This window comes from Pygocentrus nattereri, chromosome 6 (genome assembly GCF_015220715.1).
Source record: "Pygocentrus nattereri isolate fPygNat1 chromosome 6, fPygNat1.pri, whole genome shotgun sequence".
NCBI classification, from domain to species: Eukaryota; Metazoa; Chordata; class Actinopteri; order Characiformes; family Serrasalmidae; genus Pygocentrus; species Pygocentrus nattereri.
In genome coordinates this window covers 7,649,774-7,676,113 of record NC_051216.1, presented here as the reverse complement: position 1 = coordinate 7,676,113, position 26,340 = coordinate 7,649,774, and the positions used below count along the sequence as shown (strand labels likewise).

General features: G+C 41.8%; 1 protein-coding gene across 1 annotated transcript in view; it reads right to left on the bottom strand.

The window, feature by feature from the left end:
* cwc22 (CWC22 spliceosome associated protein homolog) overlaps nucleotides 1–26,340 on the bottom strand; it is a 77,974-nt gene that overhangs the window by 27,399 nt on the left and 24,235 nt on the right. Inside the window, exons 8-15 of the mRNA XM_017710599.2 lie at nucleotides 26,334–26,340; nucleotides 23,638–23,691; nucleotides 23,265–23,400; nucleotides 20,911–21,117; nucleotides 18,970–19,032; nucleotides 16,913–17,017; nucleotides 14,876–14,960; nucleotides 5,938–5,998 (exon numbers count right to left, since the gene is read on the bottom strand). The exon at nucleotides 26,334–26,340 is cut by the window's right edge and continues 162 nt beyond it. Coding sequence (XP_017566088.2) covers nucleotides 5,938–5,998; nucleotides 14,876–14,960; nucleotides 16,913–17,017; nucleotides 18,970–19,032; nucleotides 20,911–21,117; nucleotides 23,265–23,400; nucleotides 23,638–23,691; nucleotides 26,334–26,340 — 718 coding nt within the window. The remainder of the gene's footprint in view (nucleotides 1–5,937; nucleotides 5,999–14,875; nucleotides 14,961–16,912; nucleotides 17,018–18,969; nucleotides 19,033–20,910; nucleotides 21,118–23,264; nucleotides 23,401–23,637; nucleotides 23,692–26,333) is intronic.

Genomic DNA, 26,340 nt, shown 5'->3' with positions numbered 1-26,340 from the left:
TTGTTTTCGAGTGTAACCCTCTCCCTTGAAACTGAATTACAGGGTAGTGGTTGAAATATTTCCCCTATGAAATGGGACGACCCTTCAAGAACCGGACACATCATCAGTTGTCGTCAGCGACTTTTACATAAACAGACGAAAGATAATCCAGCTATCTCCACAACAATCGGGACAAGCCTACCCAAGCATCTCGACAACAATCGGGACAAGCCTACCCCTGCATCTCCACAACAATCGAGACAAGCCTACCCCTGCATCTCCACAACAATCGAGACAAGCCTACCCCTGCATCTCCACAACAATCGAGACAAGCCTACCCCTGCATCTCCACAACAATCGGGACAAGCCTACCCCTGCATCTCCACAACAATCGAGACAAGCCTACCCCTGCATCTCCACAACAATCGGGACATCCCTAACCCTGCATCTCCACAACAATCGGGACAAGCCTACCCCTGCATCTCCACAACAATCGGGACAAGCCTACCCCTGCACCTCCACAACAATCGGGACAAGCCTACCCCTGCATCTCCACAACAATCGAGACAAGCCTACCCCTGCATCTCCACAACAATCGGGACAAGCCTACCCCTGCATCTCCACAACAATCGAGACAAGCCTACCCCTGCATCTCCGCAACAATCGAGACAAGCCTACCCCTGCATCTCCACAACAATCGAGACAAGCCTACCCCTGCATCTCCGCAACAATCGGGACAAGCCTACCCCTGCATCTCCACAACAATCGGGACAAGCCTACCCCTGCACCTCCACAACAATCGGGACAAGCCTACCCCTGCATCTCCACAACAATCGAGACAAGCCTACCCCTCCATCTCCACAACAATCGGGACAAGCCTACCCCTGCATCTCCACAACAATCGAGACAAGCCTACCCCTGCATCTCCGCAACAATCGAGACAAGCCTACCCCTGCATCTCAACAACAATCGGGTCAAGCCTACCCCTGCATCTCAACAACAATCGGGTCAAGCCTACTCCTGCAACTCCACAACAATTGGGACAACCCTACCCCTCCATCTCCACAACAATCGGGACAAGCCTACCCCTAGACATGACCATGCAAAACGGAGGGGCAGGGCTAAGTGTTAGGGGCAAGGGGTGAAATGGGATTGGGCCAAAATATTTCACCATTATAGTTTTGCAGCAGCATCTTGTTTAAGTACAATTTATATTTTTATTATATAATTCAACAAACGAACAGCAACTGTGTACTCTAAGATTTTCACAACGAACAAAACATGTAACCTGACCAAACGTGGCCAAACTTCTGCATACCACTAAATATTAGATATTTATTTTTTTCTTTGTCATTGTACTTCAAATAAAAGTTTGATTTTTGAATGAATATTATGAATGAAATCTCTTAAGGATGAGCTATAAAGAAAAAAAAGCTGTTTCGCTCATGTTTACCAGGAGTGCCAATATTTGCGGACAGCACTGCGCATAAGCTCTGAATAACTTCACTGTAAAAAAATAAATAAAAACAGTTCGCTCTAACATCATAAAGCCGAGATTTACACCGGAGAGAAACTTCAGTAGAGACCTGCAGACAGGACTGCATCTCCACAGATGCTACAGTCTGACAGTTTAATGATGACAGGGGACTACGGCCAACATTGCACACGAGTTACCCACCAAAACCCCCACCCCTCACATCAACACCGCAGCAAAGAGCCGTCAAACAAACCTGCAAACTGAGAGACGGACTGAGCCGGGGCAGTTAAACAGTCATATTCACAATATGCAATGTATCTTTTTACATCACACACATTTTATTAAAAACCTTGTATTATTAAAAACACATTTCTTTTAACTACAGTTTCCATTAAAGTAACAGTGATTAATCACACTATTATATATTCATTTAATTAGATTAAACTTTTAAAACAAAGCTATTTTAATAGGTTAGCAGTGGCTTAGTATTCTGGGATGTGCCTTCACTTTTTAATAAGAACTATTTTTAACAAACTAAGAGTAATTATATTTTTACTGTGCAAAGAAGTTTCAAAATTATACAAAACATTGATTTTTACTGTTACATGTTTTTAGTTATTGTCCAGATGTAAAACCAATCTTTCCTCACATTTCTAAAGTTTGATGTGGTAAAAGTTCAGAAATATGCTGTTAACTCTTCAGTCTGTACAGCCCGTATATGAACGTTAAGCTGCAAAACCAACTTTGAATTCATTGGCTTTGTGATGTCACATACACAACTGTTCAGCCTACAGCAGTTCAGCCTCAGCCATTCAGACTGAAGTTATGACTGGCACAATCCAGGCCAGCCAACCAGAACAGAGCTCATTTACATATAGCCCTGTAAAAAGGTCAGTAACAAAAAACAAGGTGTTTGATTCTAAGAGATAGAGAGAGGTTGGAAATGGTCAAGTAAAAAAGGCAATTATGACCGTGTTTGGCAAATAAACCTAAATGAAAGTGTTGGAAAGTGGAGAAGTGCAGGAAAGAAGGACCTTTAAACTATTTACATTTGCACAACATTGTAAAGAAATGAAATACAATGGTTTCGATTAATGAAATCGTTTGCTTTGACAGCGATGACTTGCAGCATGGCTGTGTGTTCTAAAGAAACCGAATCTGAAATATTTCCAATTGTGTGTGTTTGGGGGGAACAGGAAGGCTCAGGTGTGCGTGATGACGCACTGTGTCCATGGTGGGTCTGGAGTTCTGTTCTGCAGCATCGATAGACTTGTGTGGACCGCCACTGAGACTCTGGCACACACCCACAACGCTCGCCCACTCTCACTAGGCAAACCTTACATCTATTTATATCTGCACCATTCAGCCAAACGAGCAGCTCAGTTTGGCTGAGAATGAGATCAGAATATCGGCTGTTTATTGACTCACGGAAACACAGAGTACCTCCCGTTTCTATGTGTACTGTCTAATTTTCCAGAAGCAGATCAGGTCCAGTCCAGTTTAGGTCTAAATTACTTCAGCACAGATTCTTTACTGAGTATAATTTCTGGCTCGGGTCAAACGGGCCAAACGTTCGTCACTCGCTGACGTCACATGCTGGCCGAGGACCCTCACTCGTAATGCTCAATGACCGTGTGCTGCCAGAGTCACGCAGAAGAAAAACCTGCTACTGACCACACGCACTGTGTTAAAGGGCCCATAACCCTTAGATTTCTTGTATTTTGTTTTGTACTGTATAACGTTTTTACTGTTTTAAAATGTTATTTTATCTAAAATATATGTAGGTCGATGCATCAAAAACTCTTTTCAGTTAGAATGCGTTTTTACCTGATCATTTTTTTCCATTTCCTATGAAACCTTAGAATTAAACAGGCTGCTTTTTGTTACTGTGCCTGTAAGGTGGTGATGTTCACACAGCAGGTAAAAGTGGCCCAAATGGGATTTTCTCACTAAACCAAATTTCTTTAATTAGGCTGCTCACAATATCTTTTAAATGTGACCTATATGTGACATAATTCTGAACAGATCAGCTCCTAAACTGACTTGAAGGCACAAAAGAACACGTCACACTGCTCCACGTGGCTCATCCAGAGGTAAACAATCACAACTGCCAACAAATGCCAGTCGTTCCCGGAGAGTTTCGTACTCGCCAGCATCACAGGAGCGATCATGAAGCTTCGTTTACTGACAGGTAGGCTCAACACCCAGAATCTGCTCAAACTGGCCGTAAAAAGGGCTTGGTCACCTCTTTGGGTCGCGTCTACGGATTCTTTAAATCTTGCTCTCAGAGTTTTAACTGTTCTCTGACGCTGCAGCCTCATTTTCTAACAGCTGCGTTTGGTCATTTCTTTGGAAATTTAATCAAACAATATATTTTAGTACAGAAACATCAGTCTGAATGTTTATATTTATAGCCTCATTCAAAAAGCAGCCTAGGCTGAAATTCTCCTTATAACGTCAGTGTGAATGGGAGGGGCTAATCAATGTAGCCTGACGTATGGAAGTGCACTGCTTTATGTGACATCACAAAACCGTGAACTCTAAACAGAAGTTTAGTTTAAAGCAGTTTAGTTGCTGTTTGGTAAGTGTAGCAAATGTTTCATACATTAAGCCGTAGCAACATTAAAAGTAATGCTTGCCCTCTGGTTGTTCAACTTTAACCCCGTAATTCGACACGCCAGTCCCAACATGCGCCGCTTATGACTGATACAATACTTCCTTTAGAAAACTCACAAGATCTGCTGCTGTGCTTTGCCGCACCGAACCGATGTGAACGCAGCATAAGTTAAAAGCTTACTGGCTATATTAGAATGTATTTGTGGGAGGAGTCTGGATCTGTCAGGGGTCGGCAACTCAAATGTTAGGAGCCACTTTATCCTTTCAACAAAACCAAACCACTTTCAGGGTCATTGTCCATTTTTCCATCTTGGCTGTAAATCTGTCTCAGTATGTGCTGATGTACCAGTATAGGCTAAAAATAAATGTATAAATTAAATAAATAAATGTATAAATTATGTATAATAAAAAAAAAAAATAATTTACTTGGCTCTGCTTTAAGCTTTAGCTCAGCTATAGCCACTTTTCCCACATCTCTGGCAGGAAACTTTTCCTCACCAGTAGAATAATTTCTTGTAAATTGTTTTTATTTTATTTATTTATTTATTTTTTTACGAGGCTGAAGTCGCTTCTCATTCTCCAGCTTTCTTGTTTGTTAGAATTTTCCTGTTCACCTTAAATGATGCCTGAGGTGCCACAAATTAGTGGATTCATCTCAAAATCCATGTATGTCTGAAATCTTGACCAGCCGTCTGCATGCTGACCTTCAGGGTTAAAGGGTGAATCAGCAGCTCTACATAAACTCCAGCATTTAACACCATTTACTGTTAAACTGTATTGAACGATCAGCAGAGCTTTATTTCACTGTAAAGGAGGATTATTTTATTTTTACCTACAAATCTGATTCAGCTGTGGAGCCGCAACAGGGCAGTAAAGGAGCCGGATGTTGCCGACCCCCTGGGACAGGCCAAGAGCAAAAGGAGTTATATGGGTAGAGCTGTTTGTAAAACGCTAGCATGTTACACAAGCTCCCTTAAGGCTGCCCTCGCATAATGCACCTCATCATCCCCACCTCACTGCCTCTGGACTAGAGGGAAAATAAATAAATAAATAAAACAGACGCCAAAAGAGAGACCTTTCTGACCATTTCCTCCATGGGTCATGTTCATTTGTGACTGCTGCGCTGCAGAGAGGCACAAAACAATTACAATTACCATCAGTGTTTACGTTGTCGACGTTGCGGGGCCCAACATACAGTTGTAATGTCTCTCCGATTTAGATTTAGCCTCTGTATCCCTTTCAACTGCATTCCAAATATAGGATGCTTTGTTTACATAAGCACGGTGGCAGTGAACCCAAGGGACAGGCTCAAAGAGCACAAATACATCCTGCTCCTGGAAAAAGGTCAGATTCACTCATTAAGCACAGACAGAGAGCAGGAAAAACACAGTCACTCAGCGCGCCCCTTAAATACGTACAGTTAGCACTTATCAGCCAGTCAGTGTTCAGTTAGTATTTACACAGCCACACAGGAAACGCTCCAGAGCGCTCGGCCTGTGCGCTATAAGCTTAAGGAGCAGCCTGAAGATAAAATCGGAGCTTGAAATCCCTGAGCAGCACAGTGACAATCAAAGCTAGCAGGCCGGTGCTGGAGAACAGCATCAGATCAGTTAAAGCGAGGGGAACACCCAACTTCGCAGCAGCTAAACGGCCGGGTTTTTTCCCTGCTGTGAAGCCGCAAAACAAAGATATTAAGATGACAAATGCTTCCTGAGTGACTACAAAGACTCAAACTACCTCAATGAGAAAACAAATATTTAGACCAGGCTAAAGGGATTCAATAAACAGCCGGGGGCGGGGGGGCGGGGCGGGGGGTTGTTGGGCAGGCCTGTAGGCCTGTTAGCGCCGTAGGCAAGCTAACGTACCGTCTGGCTCTCGGGAAAGTCCATTTTGATCAGCTTGTGGGCGCATTCCTCAAAGTCCAAGCTGTGAAAACACGAAGAAGAAGAAAGAATCATTAGTATGCAACGGTGCTTTCAAACCCTTCACAATTTCAAAAAACACAGAGACCCGTTTTCAAACAGAACGCCAGGCAATGAAAATGTCCACATTTCAGATTTTTTTTATTCGCATTTGCTGTCATAAATGACCTGCAAACCAACCTGCTCAAAAATGTGCATATTTTAGTATCCTGAGCCTGTAAGATTGCGCACACACGCGCTAAACGACAAGGAATGCACATGAAATATTTATCACATGGTATTGCTGCTACTAAAGCCCATGAATATTTCTTCAGAGGGTCACACATATTGAATTATTATCTGCACATTAGAATATTCAATAGGCTAAACCTTCAAAACGTGCATAGCAGAAAAGAAGTTTCTCTTCTAAACGACCTGAATCCATCAACGGCACCGTAAGAGTCAGAAAGAACAAGAAGGAAAACTGGAAAAGCGCAATCCCAACAGAACCTGCTGGTCCCCGTTTCTACAAAAACCCAAACATCGTGTGACTGAAGAGAGGGGCTATAAACAGCAGCTCATATGGCATTCAGCCAGGCTGGGCTTTTATCGGGGACCAGATACGTCGCCTGCTGCTCCTGCTGGACTTTACTGTGGTCAGCTGCAGCGCCTCTAACAGTGGCCAATTTTACGCTGGTCAACTATGGCACATGTAACACCCCTCTGTGAGCTATGGCTCCTGTAAAACATAAATTTGTGTGTGTGTATATAACAAAAAGGTTTTTTCACGATTTTTATATTTATACTTTTATTTATTTCATTAATTATATTTTTTGTTATCTTTATATATTAAGTTTCTCTAGTGTTGTAATTGTAATGGCTTATTGATTTAAATTACATAAATTGTACATTGGTTAAATGTGGCACATTACACTGAATTTTTACCCTCGTCAACTACAGTGCCGAGTCAGCCAGGCTGGGCTTTTTACAGGAGACCACACTTAAAAAAAAAAAAAAAAAAAAGATATATATATTTTATATACTTATAGTTGGTGTTTGGTGAGATATACATCGTAACCGTATGACTCTTTACCAGGTCAGTTACAGTGCATAGAGAGTTCATGTTGTAAACTATGGGATGTAACAGTATGAATGGCCAGTTACGGTTCCTGAAGGAGCACTTTCTTTATAAACCAATTTATTCATTTATTTTTTTAGGCCCTGTTCACCAATGCTGCCTACGACAGTGTGAATATTTACTGTACACAGCGTCACCCTGTCTGTACAATATGGACCAAAGACCAATTTGCTATAACAGTATGAATTTTCTCCCTCCTCAGCGACGGCGCCTGTAACAGTAGGAATTATTACTCTGGTCCAAGCTGGTGAATTACAGTTCCTGAAACAGTGCGCCGTTTACCCTGGTCAGCTACGGCGCGTGTAACAGTGCGCCGTTTACCCTGGTCAGCTACGGCGCGTGTAACAGTGCGCCGTTTACCCTGGTCAGCTACGGCGCGTGTAACAGTGCGCCGTTTACCCTGGTCAGCTACGGCGCGTGTAACAGTGCGCCGTTTACCCTGGTCAGCTACGGCGCGTGTAACAGTGCGCCGTTTACCCTGGTCAGCTACGGCGCGTGTAACAGTGCGCCGTTTACCCTGGTCAGCTACGGCGCGTGTAACAGTGCGCCGTTTGCCCTGGTCAGCTACGGCGCGTGTAACAGTGCGCCGTTTACCCTGGTCAGCTACGGTGCGTGTAACAGTGCGCCGTTTACCCTGGTCAGCTACGGTGCGTGTAACAGTGCATTTTTACCTACAGTTCCTGCAACAGCATGACTTTTATAACCAATTGGCTGTAACCATGGAAATCGTTATGCAGCATTAATGGGACAAATCACACACCATATCGCAATTTCAGTGAACTGTAAATGCAAAATGCCTTACAAATGTACTGCAAACACACGAGTGAACCTTCACAGTGATGGTTAATAATTAGCCAGCTTTTTTTAAAACAAAATAATTACATTTGCTGGTTAATGTGAATGGTCTAGACTCACCCCCACAGAAACACCCATCTGGGAAATCTGTGAGTGTTCAGGAAGCCCACAATAAAACATTCAGTTTGGTTAGAGGACTCATATGAACTGCTGCTTGCTTTCTTTCAACTCGACAGCAAACAGAGAGCCACCACGAACCTCTCGCATTCTGTCGGCATTCTGCATCTCTACGTCAAGCTCTTAAAGTGCTCACACACAGTCACATGCTGTAGCAGCCACTGTGGCCGCCCACCACTGCCCCTGCATGCCAACTCAGGATCATTTCACAGTCTGAGAAGCAAAGGAAAAGTGCAAAATCGTCTCCTCTGTTACACAAGTATATTTAGCTTTAGTGAATTTCGAAACTTCGGTAGCCAAAGGATCAGTCTCCCAGCTTCACAGTTTTGCATTTGTTGTTTTTACTGTTTTTAAATCACCACAGGGTTAAAATAAGTTTCTTGGCTTCTGATAGCTCTATAACTCTGAGGTGGTGGAACTGAGAATAGATGCGCTGCTGGTTTGGCACTAAAATAGCACTGTGTGTGTGGAGTTAGCCCTCAGGACATCGGGACACAACGGTCCTCCTGTCTTTCTCTCTGACGGCTCGGAGCAACTCAACAACCAATCAGCGGGGAAATCATCACTTATCGGAAAAGGAGAGACGGCGAGTACAAGAGGAAGCCTAAGAGTCTCTACTGCCTTATGGCAATCAAAATAAGCTTTGAGCTCAGAGCTTTTAGAACATTAAACAAGTGCAGGCAATATAAAAAGACGGATTTAGGCCAGTTATAAACAACAGCAGCTTACAGTAATTGCAAAAACTGTGGTAACAGGTGGACGATTGAATAAAGGTTTTGACTATCTAAGCATGCAAGATGATCAGCAGATTATTGACACACAGATACATGACCTTTTTTTTTTAATTCTGGCAGGTCCGTGTTGTAGTTTCATGAGGCAAGTGTGAGGCAGGTAAGTGCACCCACGCTATATTTAAATTGAGTCGCACACACGATCCAAAATATAGAACCTTAATTAAAACTGAACTTTGAAATAGTGCAATTTTCAAATTACGAGAGCTGCAGTTTTAATGACATCCTACATTACCAACAACACTGGCTGGGCTTACATGCAAAGATTTTTGCCAATCCGATTCAGTACATTCTGAATATGGAATAAGACAGCTGCTGATGCTCTCTCAACTCAACAATCTGATTACAATTACATGCTCACTACAAGTAATCCGATCCGAACCTAGAAAGAGAACCACTGAGTGAAGATGTTACCATGACAACCAGCATCACGTGAGTCCAGTCAGAGTGAGATGAGCAGCAGTGAGCAGTGATTGTGGTTTTAATTGCTTTAAAATGACTCAGGACTTAAGAAAACGTCGTTCACGTGTCCTTATTAAAGAAGGCCGAGAGGAAGACGTCGTGCTCTGAGACACATAAGCTGGACGTCCGTCCCACCGCCGTCTTTTAAAGATCAGAGCATGAACTTCGTCTCCTCTGCAGACCAGTTTCTGCTCCGCCGTGTTGAACGGTATAAACTCTCACTGTGACGCGACGCACATGCAGAACGGACTTAAACTTTCCGATAGGGAATGTAATCGGATACAGACGTTTACACTGATATTATTCTTCTATTTAATGGATTATTTAGAGGATTATCCACCTCGTTTAGTCGGATAGAACCTGTATTCCCGAATGGCCTCAATTAGACTAGACTATTCAGATTGAGTTGTTTATGTGGACGTATTCTACTCTGATTGAGCTATTAGTCGGATTACTAATGGATTATCAGGCTGCGTGTAAACGTGGCTACTGTCTTATGTTTTAAGTGGGAAAACAATCTATGAACACAAAGCTTGTGAACTGCTTAGAGATGAGACTAATCAAAAATCAATCAAAAGGCCCAATTACAGTGACATGCCAACCACTACTAATTGGCAGTCTGGCACAATACATTGTGTTCAAACCTCATGCCAGAAAAAAGCAGATCTACTCCAATCTTTTGGCCCAAACAGGCTCGCACTGTAATTTATGGAACATTATCGCAATTTAGGCTTAGGATTTTCCATTTAAAAGGACACTAAGTTTGACAAAAAGCTGATAAAAATCAGTCCCAAAATCAGTCAAATCCTGTTGGCTGCAAAGAAATGGGAACTAGAATCTGCCATTATAGTCATGCTCAGCGCATCTTATTTTATTCTATTTTTACTTTTTCTTAAAAGTAGTTTCTGTAAAAACCTGCATTCCTGATTGCTTGCAAAACAAAATATGATGAAACAACTGGTGTTCTGTCTTCTGAGACGGTACGTCTTGTGGTATTATATTTATTCCTGTATCGTCCAGCCCATCGCTGCCCGTCACCATCAGGCCAGAAGTGACCCGGTCAAGACTGAAACTGACAACAAGGCAGTGGAGTCAATCTGACGCACCAAACAATCCCTGAGAGAATCATGGGACGTGTTGTATGAGCCAGTGTGCCTCTGTTAGAGGCAGCGCGATGCTGCTCTAATCTAATTTTCTACTGGGTCACACAGCAGAGCTGCTTCCCCCTGTGGTGATACGCCAAGACCCATCCGCCAGCACCAGCTGCTGCCAGCTCCTTTTGGCACATAGGATGCTCCAGGGAGAGCGCGTTGGGGTGTGTGGGGCACATGTGACGACATGTTTCAGTTCAGGTAGGGACGTCCACAACGGCACGGATCAGTAACTGGGATGACTTTAGAAAACTCTGTGGCCAGTAACAATTTCATATTTCTCAACATGATTTTATGTTTTATACATTCATTTTATTCTTCAGTTGCTTTACTGCCAGATATGAAACGGTTCTTCAACTCAAAGAAATGGAGGAGAAGAAGGAGGAGGAGGAGGAGGAGGAGAAGGAGGAGAAGAAGAAGAAGAAGAAGAAGAAGAAGAAGAAGAAGAAGAAGAAGAAGAAGAAGAAGAAGAAGAAGAAGAAGAAGAAGAAGAAGAAGAAGAAGAAGAAGAAGAAGAAGAAGAAGAAGAAGAAGAAGAAGAAGAAGAAGAAGAAGAAGAAGAAGAAGAAGAAGAAGAAGAAGAAGAAGAAGAAGACTACCCAGAATTCAGTCAAGTACCTTTATTTCCATTGTCTATAACCTGTTTTCATCTTCAAGATTTTCTCCATGATGGTATTTTGTGTTCAAATTAAAGGCTGTTATCATAGATAAGTAAAAGGTGAGTCACACTGGGTTCCCCATTGGCCTAACTGTGGTTTTGCCCTGTTGTTGGGAGACTGCAAGTTCAAATTCCGGCAATGGCATTTGCAAAAAGTTGGAAATTACTGACCACGTTTCCACTGGTACCAATAATCTCAAGAGTCAGTACTGGATGATATTATCAGCCAACCAATCAACTGGGCTCTACTGTGTAAACATTCAAAGCAAGGCAATAACAGCAGCATTTTAAACAAATTCACAGTTAGTTAAGCAACACAGTCATGAGTGCAGTTTTTCAAACAAAGTGTCAATATTGACTCAACAATTCCTTATTAATGATCAACACATACTGGTCTGTAACGGCAGCATGCTGCAGGGTTCTGCTACTGTTACGATGTCAAGCCTGAAACAATATCAGAACCACTTTGATGTTATAAGACTTGTGCATGCTTAAAGGGTTCTTCGCATGGTGAAATGGTTCTTCAGACTGATGGAGATGGTTCTATACAGCACCATTTAAAAAAAAAAAAAAAAAAGTTCTATAAAGCATCAAAAAGTGTTCTATTGTTTCAGGCTTGAAATCATAACGATAGCAGAATCCTTCTTGGTGCTTTATAGAACCATCTACAGCACACTCCTCCACCAATCTAAAGAACCGTTTCACCAAGCAAAGAACCCTTTAAGCACGCAAAAGCTTCAAATGTTCATGGTTCTATATACAGGAGTGTACCTAGTACACCGGGTAAGTGCTCTTCCCCTCCTGTGTGGAACTCTGACTGGAACCCAGTCAGGCTGCACCTTCTCCATTCACCCCTGTGATGCTCCAAGTCTGTGTGCTTGCTTTAAAAGAGTCACATGTCGTGGCCAACAGGTCCCCCTTTAGAGAGATTAAGCAGGTCAGCAGCCTCTCGGGCGATGAAACATTTACATTTCCGCCGCTGACCGTCGGTTTCTGGATGAAAGGAGTCGTATAAAAGCTGTCCATACGCAGAGGACGCTGCATCGCCCTGCTCAGCTGAGCGCACGTACAGAGACCATCAATGGAAAGCAGGTTAAGTAAAGATGCAGAGGATGCGATAGGCTCCTTCTTCCCCGACAGGGAGATGATGGGGGCTTTTTTCTGTGGCTGGGTCATGTGATCACTCAGTAGCCCCACAGGGTTTAGGAGGAGGGGGTTCGTGTATTCAAAGGCTTCATATTCAAAGCCCTGAAAGACCAGCTCTGCTACAGAGGAACAGTGAAATCAGGACATTCCTGCTGCCTGGACTAGAGTGCAGTGCAGCACGCATAGACACTAATGCTCACAGGGCTGCTATTAAGTGATGCACCAACTGTAGTACTAGGACTGGACTTACACTGGCCCTATTAAACGGTCTTGTCAACGGTTAGGGCCAATGTCACCAATGTTTCAAAGTTTCTGAATAATTCAGTCCTTTAGATGTAAACAGGGTCAGAGTGTTTGGTGTGAAACGGTTGATTGTAGAGACCCTTTACAGTGGTGGTGATGGGAACCCGGGGTCGCCATGACTACAACACTAATATAGCCATTTTATTTACCATCCCAAGCCACCGGTGAACCTATACGAGTCTTTTCAGTTTTATTTGTCATAATGTTGCTATAATAGTCATCGATCTGAAAACTATGTGGAATATGTGAATGGATAAAAACGACTAAAAGGACATTTTAAGCCAAACCTTTACCACAAAACCATCATAAGACAATGGGTGAGACATCAGGCAGTGAATTCATAAGCGTTTCAATTAACGTAGCTTTCTGTGAGGGAGCTTTTAGAGGTGGACGTCTGGCCACCACTGTGAACAGTTCTGACTCGGCAAGTTTCTCTAGAACAGAGCGTTTCACACAAAACCGCTCTGAATTACTTTGTTTACATTTCAATCATTTAATTATGCTGACTTTTTGAAAAATTGGTGGAGTTCCCCTTTCAGCACCAAGCAAGCACGTGTTTTTCACGGTTTATACATAATCTTCACTCCTACTGAACAGAAATGTGGGATTACAGCTAAACTCTAACTGGCTACTGCAGGTCCACTGCAATCTGTGTCTCCAGAAACAGGATTAGGTGGAGATGAGAGTTCTAGATAAACTAATCACATAAGAAATAAAACACTTGATGCTGCAGAGTCCGAGTCGGTCACTGTCAGAGAAAGCGCAACAAAACAGAAGCCGCATGTAACAGCAGCGTCAGCACTATATATAAAAAAACTCCTTTCTGCTCTTATTTCCTATAAAATTAAACTTCTGTGGCGACCTGCATCGTCTGCGAAGACTCCTGACGAGACTGGATTTGCATATAATGCAAAGAAATCAGAGCAGACGCAAATCGTATTTCCATCTGTCTAACAAAGGGGTATTTATGTACACACTGGACATAATCTGGACATTGTACAAACTTACGATGCATAAAATGGCTCAGTCACGGTTTTAGACGACAGAGGATTTAACAGGCCTTTGAAAACAATATACTTTAAAAACGTGCAGAGTCCCAAAATGAACGCTGGTGTATGATCATCTCCACTGTGGTACGTTATCCTCTATTGTACACGCGCAGGATTAGGATTACACCTAGAACTACAGCCAAAACTTCTGAGCACGCCTGTTCGGGGGCACAGCTACACCCGTGTTTGTGGGAAAAATAATAATAAGAGGCTATTTTAATGTGTTAATACATTCTTTACAAAGAACAAATTTAAATATGGCATATTCTGAGATTTTCTAAATAGATTTGGGGAAGAAAAAAACAAAATAAAACGCTTCACAACTTCTGAGCCACGTTTTTTCCCCCAATATATAAAATTAAGTACATAAACTATAACTGTGCATTAAAATGTGCTGAGGTGAGTTCTCTGCATACGTTAAGTGATACTTAGTCCCACAAACGGGGAAATCCCACCTCTGCATTTAACCCATCCGTGAAGTGAAACACCACATACACACTAGTGAACACACACACACACACACTTGGGGGCAGTGAGTACACTTGCCCAGAGCGGTGGGCAGCCCTATCCATGGTGCCCAGGGAGCAGTTGGGGGTTACGTGTCTTGATCAAGGACACCTCAGTGATGGACTGTCGGCCCTGGGGATTGAACCGGCGACCTTCCGGTCACAGGGCCAGTTCCAGCCCACGACTGCCCCCTAAGGATAGGATGTCTTGTTATTTTAACTTAGAAACTTAACAACACAATGACTGACCAGTGGTGACCGAGTTTTCGCATACAACTGCAAGTGCCTTTACAGAGCACCTGTGATCGGACTGGTGGAAAAACGTCAATAAAGCACTGAAAAGTCTGAAAAAAATAATTTTCTAATGGTAACCTGAAACTCCAAGCGTCTCATTTACCGTCTACCATTGTCGGTGACTAAACTAGGCACCTTGGGCACAACCCAGAGTAAAATGGGTGGAGCAGGGGCGGGGCTTATGCTGTACATGCAGAATCAGTTTTACGTGGGTCATTTAAGAGGAAGAAAGACCTCACACCAACTGGGGGCTCATAAATTCATGTGTTTGCAGTCACTGCTTTCAAAGCAAAGTAGTTCAGTAAAAGATGTTTTAATGTTTTTCAGTACTTTCATTTCATTAAATCAGTTAAAAAAAGTCTGTTAACAAGTTAGAAATAGCATAAAAAGTAAGCCTAAGGTGCAGCAGACCATGCTCACGTGTGCACTCACCTTGACTGGATGGCTAGATAAATGGTGCGGCGAAAAGCGACCAAGTTCACCTCCGTCTTGTCAAAAATAGTGACTTTCTCTTGTTCTAAATAAAGACAAAGGAGACACGTGGTCAATAACAGCACAGGCATGAGCAGCAGCAGCAGCAGCGCTGGCTCTAAAAGCTCCGGCCATATGATCCCTTTCCGGAGGTCAATAGCACTTGCTCTCTGTGCTCTAGGATTATTTTTACACCTCACTTCCCCAATGAAGCAATTAACATGGCTAAGCTCCGTCTGATCACAGAGCGAGACGATCCATCCAGTTTTTTTTCTTTTGACAGCAGCTGAAAAAGGCCGCTGGCCTTCATACTGTAAGAACGTCTCATCATGAGTGGTCAAATATGAACGCTTCAAAATGATTGAAGATCTTCTTGCATTAATATGCAGCACATATGAGGAAGGTTGGATTAGTGGAGACTTCCTTCTGCTGTGATTACACTACAAAATATATGTGATACATATTCATATATTACACAATATCAACTGCCCTCATCTTCAACTGTACAAATTCAACATTACAGAAACAGCTCTGCTTATGTGAAGAGAATCATTAATGGAACATCTCATAAAAGCTGTATTTGAACAGGAGCACTACAATCTTAGCACAGCACTATATATATACACACACACACACACACACACACACACACACACACACACACAAAGAAGCATCATGATAATCAGGTTAATATCCGTTTTTGATAAGTGATCACAGGACAACGTGCTGACAGTCATGCTATGATGTCGTGTTATGAAATGCAGGATAACACAATCTACAATATTCCCAAAATTAATGACCACCAGACTAAAAAAAATCCAGTTTTGTGAAGAAAATATGAGCTCCTGCTCCCCAAAGGACTCAAGCAGTTTAAATATTTTGTTTATTACTATACTGGCATTAAATTGTGTTTATATATATATTTGTCTTCTAAGAAGATTACTTCTTCCAGTGATCCCTGAAACATTGAGAGTTAAAAACAAACAAACAAACAAACAAACAAATGTTGAATTCTTTACCATGAGATTACTGGCTCATTAAAAACAGAAAAATAGACAGATAAAAATATCATCATGGCTCGTGCTCATCATCTATAATTATTTTATCCTTGCTTTATTTTTCTTTCTTTTTTGGGATGAGGGGAATTACAGGAGATCGATGTCTGCCTCTTAAATTTCCATCTGAATTACATGGATTTGACCTAGATTTGAGAACCCACCTGTCTTCAACTCAACCAATAGATAAGGGTGTTACTATGGAAAGGTGCCCTCTGTACACTGTGTGACGAGCGACCTTGAACAAGTGCAGTTAACCAGAGTCCGAATCCCAGGCAGCAAAATTACACGGAAGCGATTAGCCAGTATCCTCAACTGAGCGCCCAATCAGAGGTGTCTGTCAACAATTCATTAAATGAAAACAACCCATCCGTCCGTCTATCCCTTCCTCCCTCCAACCTCTCTTTATTCCCTTGATACAAGCAGGCTGGTTTTTTTGTTATTGCACCTTTAAGACCGACAGATGTAAATAAGCTCTCTTCTGATTGGGTACAATGTTTTGTCTCTCGTTTAGGCTTCAGCATGAATAGGCAGGGGTAAACTGCTGTGGGCTGCACTGTCGTATAACTGTATATGAAGTGGTTATAAGAACAGGCTGTTTCTGCAGTGGACGTTCATTATATTTATGGGGGAGTGAACAATGTGCATTAAAATGCTATTAAACTTCGCAAAAGCAAGAAAAACTTGTTTTTGCATTATAGGCCACTTTAGGGTGTTAAAACGTCCAGCAACCAATTCTCTTTCCTTTTTCCAGGACTCGGCTATTCTGCTGTGTTTCAAATCCAAATAAAAGCTCTTCTCTCACCACTGGTGATGATCTGAAAACCTGCCAAGTCAGGAAGATCAACCCACATGAACACATCAGCATCAACCCAGTGGCGCAGGGCAAGTGCTTACACTGCGCGCACACACCTTTTCAAAGACAGACAAAGCCAACAGATACCTTCTCCGGCTTCTCCAGCTCCATCTTCATCGTCCTCGTCCTCATCCTCATCCTCGCTGCCTTCGGCATCTTCACCAGAGTCACTGCTTCCTTCATCCAGAATCTCTGCCAAACGAGTCAAAAACATGGTTGAACAAAGTTTCATTTCATTTTTTTCCACCATTTCACAAAACAAGTAATTCTACTGGTTACAATCAAGAACCTGCAGTCAACGTTACACACCGGATGGAACATTAAAGCGTACTGAACCTAACCTGGACCAGCCATAGCCCTCGTCTTCATAAACAGTCCAGTTCACTATAGAACATTTTAGGGACTTTATGCAACAGTGGCAGGAACTTTATAGGAGAAGAAGAAAAAAAAAACTACTTTTCCAAAAAGAATTAACCAAATGAACCAAATCAGACCGTAAGCGATTACAGTACTCGATAACATCGTAAACAGATCCTTCCCAGGATTTTGATTCAACTGCCTGGACAGCTCTGCTGGTGGTTTGATCTAACCAGAGAAGTCAGGCCGCTGGAATGAAATCCTGGGAAGGATTTTTACTTTCTGGACCTGAATTTTCCACCTCTGGTCTTAAAAGGTTTCTCTTCTAACAGCAGTCACCTAAATAAAATTGCAACCAATATCTGACGTCAGACGCCCGTCTGTTTTCCTCTCACACGGTCATCTCAAAGCTTCCGTTTAAATACTTAAAATGATCGTTTTAATGTTTTTCTGCCACCTGTGCCAACCAGGGCTGAAGGAAACACACAATAACATATCATTACTCTGCTTTACATTTTTAGTGATGTACAAACACTGTGCGCCCAAGTTCTCTATTCTCTACGGTAGCTGTGTTTGTGCATGTAAACCCATCATAGGTCATTAAAATAGATGCAAACACACAAAAACAGCAAAGAGTAACAGAATGTCTAACTTTGGAAAAGTATATGAAAAGAATTTATCTGGATATCTCACGAGTTAGTCTGAAGAACAAAGTTTGGTTCCAGATTTCTCCTTAACGTCTTCAGCCACTGTACGGATCTCTTAAATTTCATCAGCAGAAAACATGATTTAACATAAAGAAGCACTGACTAGATAAACCATGTGCTGGGTAACAACTTCAACGTTTGGAAATAGTTAAACGGATTCATCTACATACATTAAACGGCCACTTATTCATGCTACTCGCATTTAATATAATATTGGTGATTTACTAAACAAACACTACCCAAATTAACAGACTTTGATTTCTTATTTTCTCACGTGCCTAAAATTCCTGCACAGTGCTGTATATTTGATAACCCGGAGAACCCGGAGGAAACCCACGCAGACACGGGGAGAACATGCAAACTCCACACAGAGAGGACCCCGGTCGCCCGGCCGGGGAATCGAACCCAGTTGCTGTGAGGCGACAGCGCTACACACCACGCCACCGTGCCGCCCATCATGACAGTAAATTTAATGAAATTTAAACCGGCACTAGTACCAACAAAATGTAACGTAATGCCACTTGGGAGATGAATCCCATCTCTTTTTGCTTGGTCCAGAACCAGAAACATCACTAGCGTTTTTTTCCTCGCTTTGTTCTCCAAAATGGTGTTAATGATAAAGACTGGGATTAAACGAGGCTCTGCAACGATGCAACAATTAAAGGAACGGCTGAATGTCTGAACGGTGAACGTGTCCATGTGTCGCTAAAGCCTATCAGTTATGTTTTTAGATGAAAAATGATAAAATACATTAAAAAACAAATAACGTTTAGTTACCCATTAATACAATACAATACTGTAAATTAATACAATACAATACTGTAAATTAATACAATACAATAATGTAAATTAATACAATACAATACTGTAAATTAATACAATACTGTCGCCACTGGCCAAACTTTGTTCTTCACACAAACTCGCAAGATATCCAAATAAGATATTCTTTTCATATAGAATGAATGAGTGAATGAACGACTGACTGAACAGCCAAACATTACTTTTCCCCTTTAAATTGCTGTTAACATTTCCAGTCATATGTTGCAAACAGCACTGAAGTGGAATTATCTTTAAACTTACCCTTTTTAATTGACTTGTACTTCTCTTCATTCTCCAAGAAGTCAGGATCCATCTTGAAGACATCTGTTTTAAATAAATAAACGAATGAATGAATGAATGAATGAGCGGTTTGTGCTGAAACAGCAGCCATTCGCTTGCAATTTTACAGCAATTAAGTCACTCTCCAGCTAGATGTAATCTGAGGCAATTACCCATAAAGAAGAGTTCATTGTGCATTAGCCGTAATTCATAAAAAGCCTTAATGCGATAATGACTGTTCTCGCACCCCAAAGGCCTGCTTGGTGTAGCATTTCAATTACAGCCGATTGTCTCCACCGCCTGGGGAAAAAAGCTTAGGCGCAGGCTGAACAAACAGGAATAAGCAGAAACAGGGGCGTAAAAGTCATAATTGAAAATGCAAAAGCCTCCAATTACACACGCAGTCGGAGATTTTCACTCTGCTGCTGGATAGCTCTCTACTGGGTGGGTTTAGACTGGGGGATAAAGTCATCCACTCTAACTGCAGGAGGATAATTAGCTGCCGAACGCCGGAGACCGGAGGCCAACAGGTCAGGTGAGCAGAGCAGTCAATTTACCTGTGCTACTGTGAAGAGTGGACATAGTCATGAAGCCCAAGCACTGACTAAACATAACGCTTCTCACGCTCCAGTTTCCGAGACTCGGACACACAATCTACACTTAAAACTAGACTCAAAAAGTCTGTTTGCACAAGCATTCAGCTGATATCAGCTGCTGCACCATTAACTCACTAATATCTCTCCATAAACAGACCTGTCCTGTTAATCAATATAACCCCCCCATCCCCCCTCTCTCTCTCCCCCTGCCCCCCATCTTTTCATGTTCTCTTTATTCCTGTCTTCTTTTGTGCTTTCTTTTTTCACTCTCTTGATCTGTTTCTCTCCCTTTTTCTTTTCCTCTCCGTTCCTCTTGCTGTTTTCTTTCTGTTATCCTCTCTCTCTCTCTCTCTCTCTCTCTCTCTCTTTCTCTTTCCTGCCTTTTCTTAACCATCTTTTTCATCTCCCCTTTCTATTCTCCCTTTCTTTCTGTCTCTCTCTCTTTATTTTTTTGGCTTCCTCTCTCAGCCACTGAGTGACGTCTGCCTGAGTCGCCACATGGGAGCCACCAGAGGTCCATCTCTGTTGGCTGACCTGCACCGTTTTGACCACCACTGAGCTTCATGCTGTACAAACCTCACCTGCATGAACTGACCCTCCTGCTGCTGCTGCCTCAAACTCCAACTATCTAATGAACCACTGCTCCGCCTGTTTTTCCCCCTTTTCTATTCTAATATTTTATTCTAGCACTGTTTACTATCCGGTGTCGACCAGAGGAGGACGGGTTCCCCTTCTGACTCTTGGTTCCTCTCAAGGTTTCTTCCTCTTTTTGCTTTTTTTCCCTGCCATTGTCGACATCTAACTTTTAATTAAGATTTTTTAAAACGATACTAATCTAACTTCTAATTTGATTTTTAAATTAGATTTATTAACTTAAATTAATAAATCTAATTTAATAATAAATTCAATGATTAGATTTGATGATTTTCTCTCTTAAACCTGTTGCTTTAATCATGTTACTAGTCCAAAAAAAAGACTTTTGTTAGTGGAATATTTTACTGTTTTCTTTTTTTTTATAGCTCCGTGGTCTAAAGACGTTAAACAGTGCCATGTTCTTTGCTGAGACTTCTTCAGAAAGAACTCTGAGGTTCTGAAGGTTCTTGGACCCAAAACTATATCTGGGTTTGGGCCAAAACATCATCTCAGTTTAAAGCTCTAAATGAGGCCTCTGTGCTGCAGAACTCCCCCTCACTGAACACCTTCCACACACCAGGACTTTCAACCGGCAGGAAAGCTAAACGCCCCCTGGCTGATTCTCCATCACCTGACTACAGGCTACACTGCTTGGCAGAGTTGTGATTTGGTGCGTGAGCGAGATCGTTCTTACTCAGTATGTCCTCCTGGTTGTATTCATCCTCTAGGGGGAGCATGTGAGTGAACTGGTCTTCTTCCTCCACCAGGTCTAAACCCTCAGTGACGATGGGGTGGTCTTTAAAACCGTCCTTCCGGATTGCAAACATCACCTCGATCATGTACTGCACGCGCTTATCAATCTCAGACTCGTGGAGGATGTTCCTCAGTCGCTCGAAGATGGCTGTGCACAAAATGACAAAAGCATCAACAATTAAACCAAATCGATTCATTTAATTAATTCAATTCCTGTTTATAAAAGGAGGCTCGAACTAATCTTAAGCTTCTAGTGAAGTGGGGCAGAACAAATGCAAGTAAAGTATACTAAAATATAGTATGAATATTTAAATAAATAAATAAATAAATAAATAAAAACACACATTGTTCAACAGCATCATCAAATGTGCATGCACCAAAAACGCAAACTAAAAATTAATGCCACAATATAAAACCTACGTTGAAAACTTAAGAAACCAAATTCACTGCATCTTTAAACCATAATTAACTGTTAACTAATAACTCATTATTAATTATCAGGCACGAGAGGTTAAATGAAGACAGGTCTTCAAGGCAAAAGCAGTTCAACAATATTACGTTTGCAGCCGACAAGCTGAGGTGGTTTCGCAGCAGCCGGGGAATTATACAATAAATTATTCATGTAAGTTATGTCACTTTAATCAACGGCCAACATGAAGGTCAGCTGCAAGACTGCCCCTCTACTTTCGGCGCTGAAGAAAACCCAGCTGGAGCTCAATTAGCGCTCGTGCTCAAGGTGCAAATCTAATGGCAACTGAATGTGTTATACTTGAAAAACAGCACAAATGTGGTTTCCTCCTGATTAACAAGCAGCCTGAGGCCATTAAGTTAAAGCCCTCCCGTAAAAGGAGAGTCACATGATTCAAATAGGACAACAGAACAAGTATTAGACTAATGATTTCACATCTAATATTAATATTAACGTTAATATCTAATATTGATAAGCTTCCACTGTTTGATTGCCTCATGGCTCCAGGTGCAAAAACAGAACAGGCAGATTTCGGACTAGCGGAGCACTGATATAAACGTTCCTGTCCAAAACTGAAATTCAGGACATGCTTCACTGAAAACAACTGGCAAAAATGAAAAACCTTAAATAAACTCAGTGAACAGTTCACATTATGCAGTACAGTGCAGTATGTGAGGTAGAGGTGTACGGGTGAAGTGTTAGGACTACATGGCCCTCCAAACAGAGGTTAAAAAAAATACAATCACCTCTGCATCATCTAAGTTTACTGTCGTTTCAGCGTTTTATGGTCCTTTTTCCTTGATGATGTCTCGGTAGCTAGATACAATTCCCATTTCACCTTAAATAGTGCAGCAGTTACATTCTGGCGCCTCAGACGTCAGAGCTGCTACACCAACTCCTTAAGACCACCGGTGGGTCCAAACCGCACTTGGTCATCTTCATGAGCTCCATTCAGAAGCTGGGCGTCGTGTGAGGCTGTAGCTCTTCTCTCCAGTCTAATAGACGGTGACGTCATTTTAAATCCTTATAATAAAAGAAGCTGAACTTTGTTTTTCTACTGAAAGTCGAGCCGTTTTTCCCCAAATCTGGGCTCTAAACTATAAACAGACGGCGTCTCTTCAGTGATCTGCTCTGGAAACATCACTTTTAGAGAATAACACAAAGAGCGTCGGAGATTTTTGGCTTTCAGCAGTAAATTGTAAGCATGTAGTGATATGTGTGATCATAAAACACATGTTCTGTTAATTTGAGGGGCTTTTACAAAAAAAAATATTATAAAATAATTAGCATTTATTTCAAGCAGTTACGGAATAATTTGCCTTATGATTCGGACACGTAAATTCAGATGGAACAACCAAAATATACCCTGGTCAAATGTAGAACGGGACAATTTGAACAAGAAGCTGGTGAATATCCGACTTCAGCTTCATATCACTGAAGAATTCGGGGCGGGTGATAAATGATCAACTTGCCACATGGTGAAAATTTTCGTTCAAAACATTCCGGTGGGTGAAATTTCAGTGCTTCCAGTGTTGTGCCCCTTAATATTTAGAATAAACAGTGACAACAAATCAATTGTCTAGTTTAGTTCAACCTGTGAAAAAGTCCCACATGGTTGATATTTCCACTGCTGATCTGCTGCTGCTGCTCAAACTTTTCCCACTCAAATTATTTGTAGTGTGAGATTTTCACTGCAGGCGTATTGAGACTTTTACAGACACCAGACACATCTTACCTGCTTGTCCACACTTGGGTTAACAGGGGGAAATGATACGAACCCAATTCTTTACAGAATTACCACTTTAAAAACACGGTTGTGGACGTACCGTTGATGCCGCGGGGTGAAACCTCAGTAAGTTTGAGGCCGCACTCCTTCAGAAAGCTGATGGACACCTCCACGCTGTCGTCAGTGGGGCGCTCCAGCAGCAGAGTCAGCATCTCCAGGCAAAGAACCTCATGAGCCTTTTTAACAAACCACATGAACAAGGTTCGGTTTTTACACTCATCAGAGATGAAGTCACACTTCTTACACATCTGGGTAAAAACTACAAAAGATCTGTAATTTATTTATTTATTATTAAAAAAAAAAAAAAAAAAAAAATCAAGCTATTGTGAGCCACTTCACTACACGCACTCAAAAATATGATTTTTTTTTGTTGACATTTTTAAAAAATTGGATTAAGCACAAGAAACACGTACCACGTTCTGATTGATGAGATGGGCCACAAACTTGGAGGCAGTGAGGCACTGTTGCTGTAAAATGAGAACAAGAAATTGATCAACTTTTCTTCTTTCAGATCCTGGGGCAAGTCAAGTCAAGACTCGAAGTACAACTACACAGTGGAGTGAAATGACGTTCCTCCAGGAGCAACACGGTGCAACGAGTAACGAGAAGTACAGAGTGCGAACGTGCAGACAAAAAATAGACTAGAAACAATAAAGACGATAAATCAAACAAACGCTAGACACAGTAAACAGGACAGTGCAGCACAGACACAGCACTCATGCAGGTCGACTACGCAGGAGGTAAACTCAGAAGACGATCTGAAGTCGTCAACATGACCAGTGGGAACTGAAGCAGAGCGTAATTTTAAATGATATAGTTCATCAAAACAATGAGAGAAATCGTCTGGAGTTTCCAAACTTTCCAACCAGAGCTGTGTTTGGAAATAATAATAATAATAACAACAACAACAACAACAACAACTTCAATTTATATAGCGCCTTTCACAAACTTTTGGATGACCTCCCTCCTAATAGGGGCTGGAGGTTAGGGATCTGGCCCTGTGACCGGAAGGTTGCCGGTTCGATCCCCAGCACCGACAGTCCATGACTGAGGTGTCCTTGAGCAAGACACCTAACCCCCAACTGCTCCCCAGGTGCTGTGGATAGGGCTGCCCACCGCTCCGGGCAAGTGTGCTCACTGCCCCCTAGTGTGTGTGTTCACTAGTGTGTATGTGGTGTTTCACTTCACTGATGGGTTAAATGCGGAGGTGGAATTTCCCCGTTTGTGGGATATTTAAAAAAAAAAAAAAGAAGAAAAAAAAAGTCACTTAATACAACTAACAATAAACAACTGCTTAACGAGTTAAAACAACCTCTACATGAAACTTAAACGTGGCGGTTTTCTGCTTATTTTGTTGTTGTTGATGCTGCTGTTGTTGATACTTAACCTACTGGAAAAAACAAAACCATGGGCCAATTTCATGCCCCCAAACAACAGAGTACAGGGCAGATAACCAGATAAGAGATCGATTACATGAGAGTCTTAAAGGCACAGTAACAAAAATAGCCTGTTTAATTCTTAATTAGAGGTTAGATAGTCACCCAGAACTGGAATCCAACTGTAAACTAGGGCTGAACGATCAATTGTTTATAACAAAATTGAAAAGAATGCCCTCATCAAACCAAACGATCTGCATTTATAATCAATGGCAATATTATCCAAGGTGATCTAAACCATTTATATTTAAATTCACCCTAATAACGCAGAGCTGGCAGTCCGGCCAATTATACTCCGTTGTAAAAGTCTCAAACTCCTGCAAACGTATTGGTCAAAAATAGCAGACCTGGAGCTTAATTCACAGAAAACGTCTGGCTTTAAAGTTGACACTACAATTCTGGTCAGAAAATCCGTAAGTAGATATTTTTTCCCCCCAAACTGCTCAGCCCTGACACAAACCCACGCAAACAAGTGGACAAGACAAATGCAGAATATGCGCCCTTCAAGTTCGGGAAACGTCAAAGCCATCAGAGCACAGCACCTGAACAGAATCGGCGTTTCCATTTCGGGTTTAACAGCAACTGCCGCAACTTCAGAGTATAAATGCTTGACGGTTTAAACCTCAACAGTGCGCTTCACATGGTAGCCTTAAGATCCCTACTTGAGTATCTCATGAAATATATATATCATGCAGAACCTGCTTTGTAAGTCATATTTAGACATTTATGATTCCTTAAAAGCACTGCTTGTTCTTGCTGATCTAAACACTCATAAATTCATAATTCAGTCATAAATCTAGGAATATGTATGAGGGACATCTGCAGGTCTTTATAAAGCGTTTGAACGATATGTAGCTCTGAAGAAAACAGATGCAGCGTCAATACATTAATTATGTCATTCAGAGACAGTAGGACGGGAAAAAAGCTCTGAAAGCTGATTTAAGTAACGCCGAGTTAAGGAACCGTGACAGATTCTCATCCGTATTAGTTTCCAGAGTCCAGAAATCTCAATCACAATGACGATTAACCTCGATGGAAAAAGAAGGAAAAAAAAATCAGCAATTAAATAAAACGAACCTGAATGAGCAGCGATTAGTGGTCAGTCTGCATGACGGCGCATATTATTAGTTGTCCCTGATCTCTTGCAGTGAAAACAGAGCCTGATGGACGATCATTCGTATACACTATTATTCTTTTAAGGAAACTATTTATATGCATTCGCTGCAGCAAAGGGACAAATTCCCAATCAGGGATTAGGATTAGTCCTAGACTTCACAGGATTCTGAGAGGCGTTTTACATTTCCAAAGTAATGATCAGGCTTAATCCCTGTCTGGGGTTCTAACATCTTAATGAACACTTTAAAGCCTGAACACGAATCAACAAAATCAGAATCACAATTTTTTTCCCTTAATGTGACAGAATTTTGAGTGAAGGGACGGTTTAACTGAACTGTGGAAAATAAGCACTTTGATAAACACAGACACACACACACACACACACACACACACACACACACACACACACACACACACACAAACACGCACAGACACGCGCAGACACGCGCAGACACACGCAGACACACGCAGACACACCACAGAGGTTTTGTCAGAATAACGTGTATATTACTTTATTACTAATACACATTAATGGTGTATTTTAATGGGGATCTTACCTTGTCG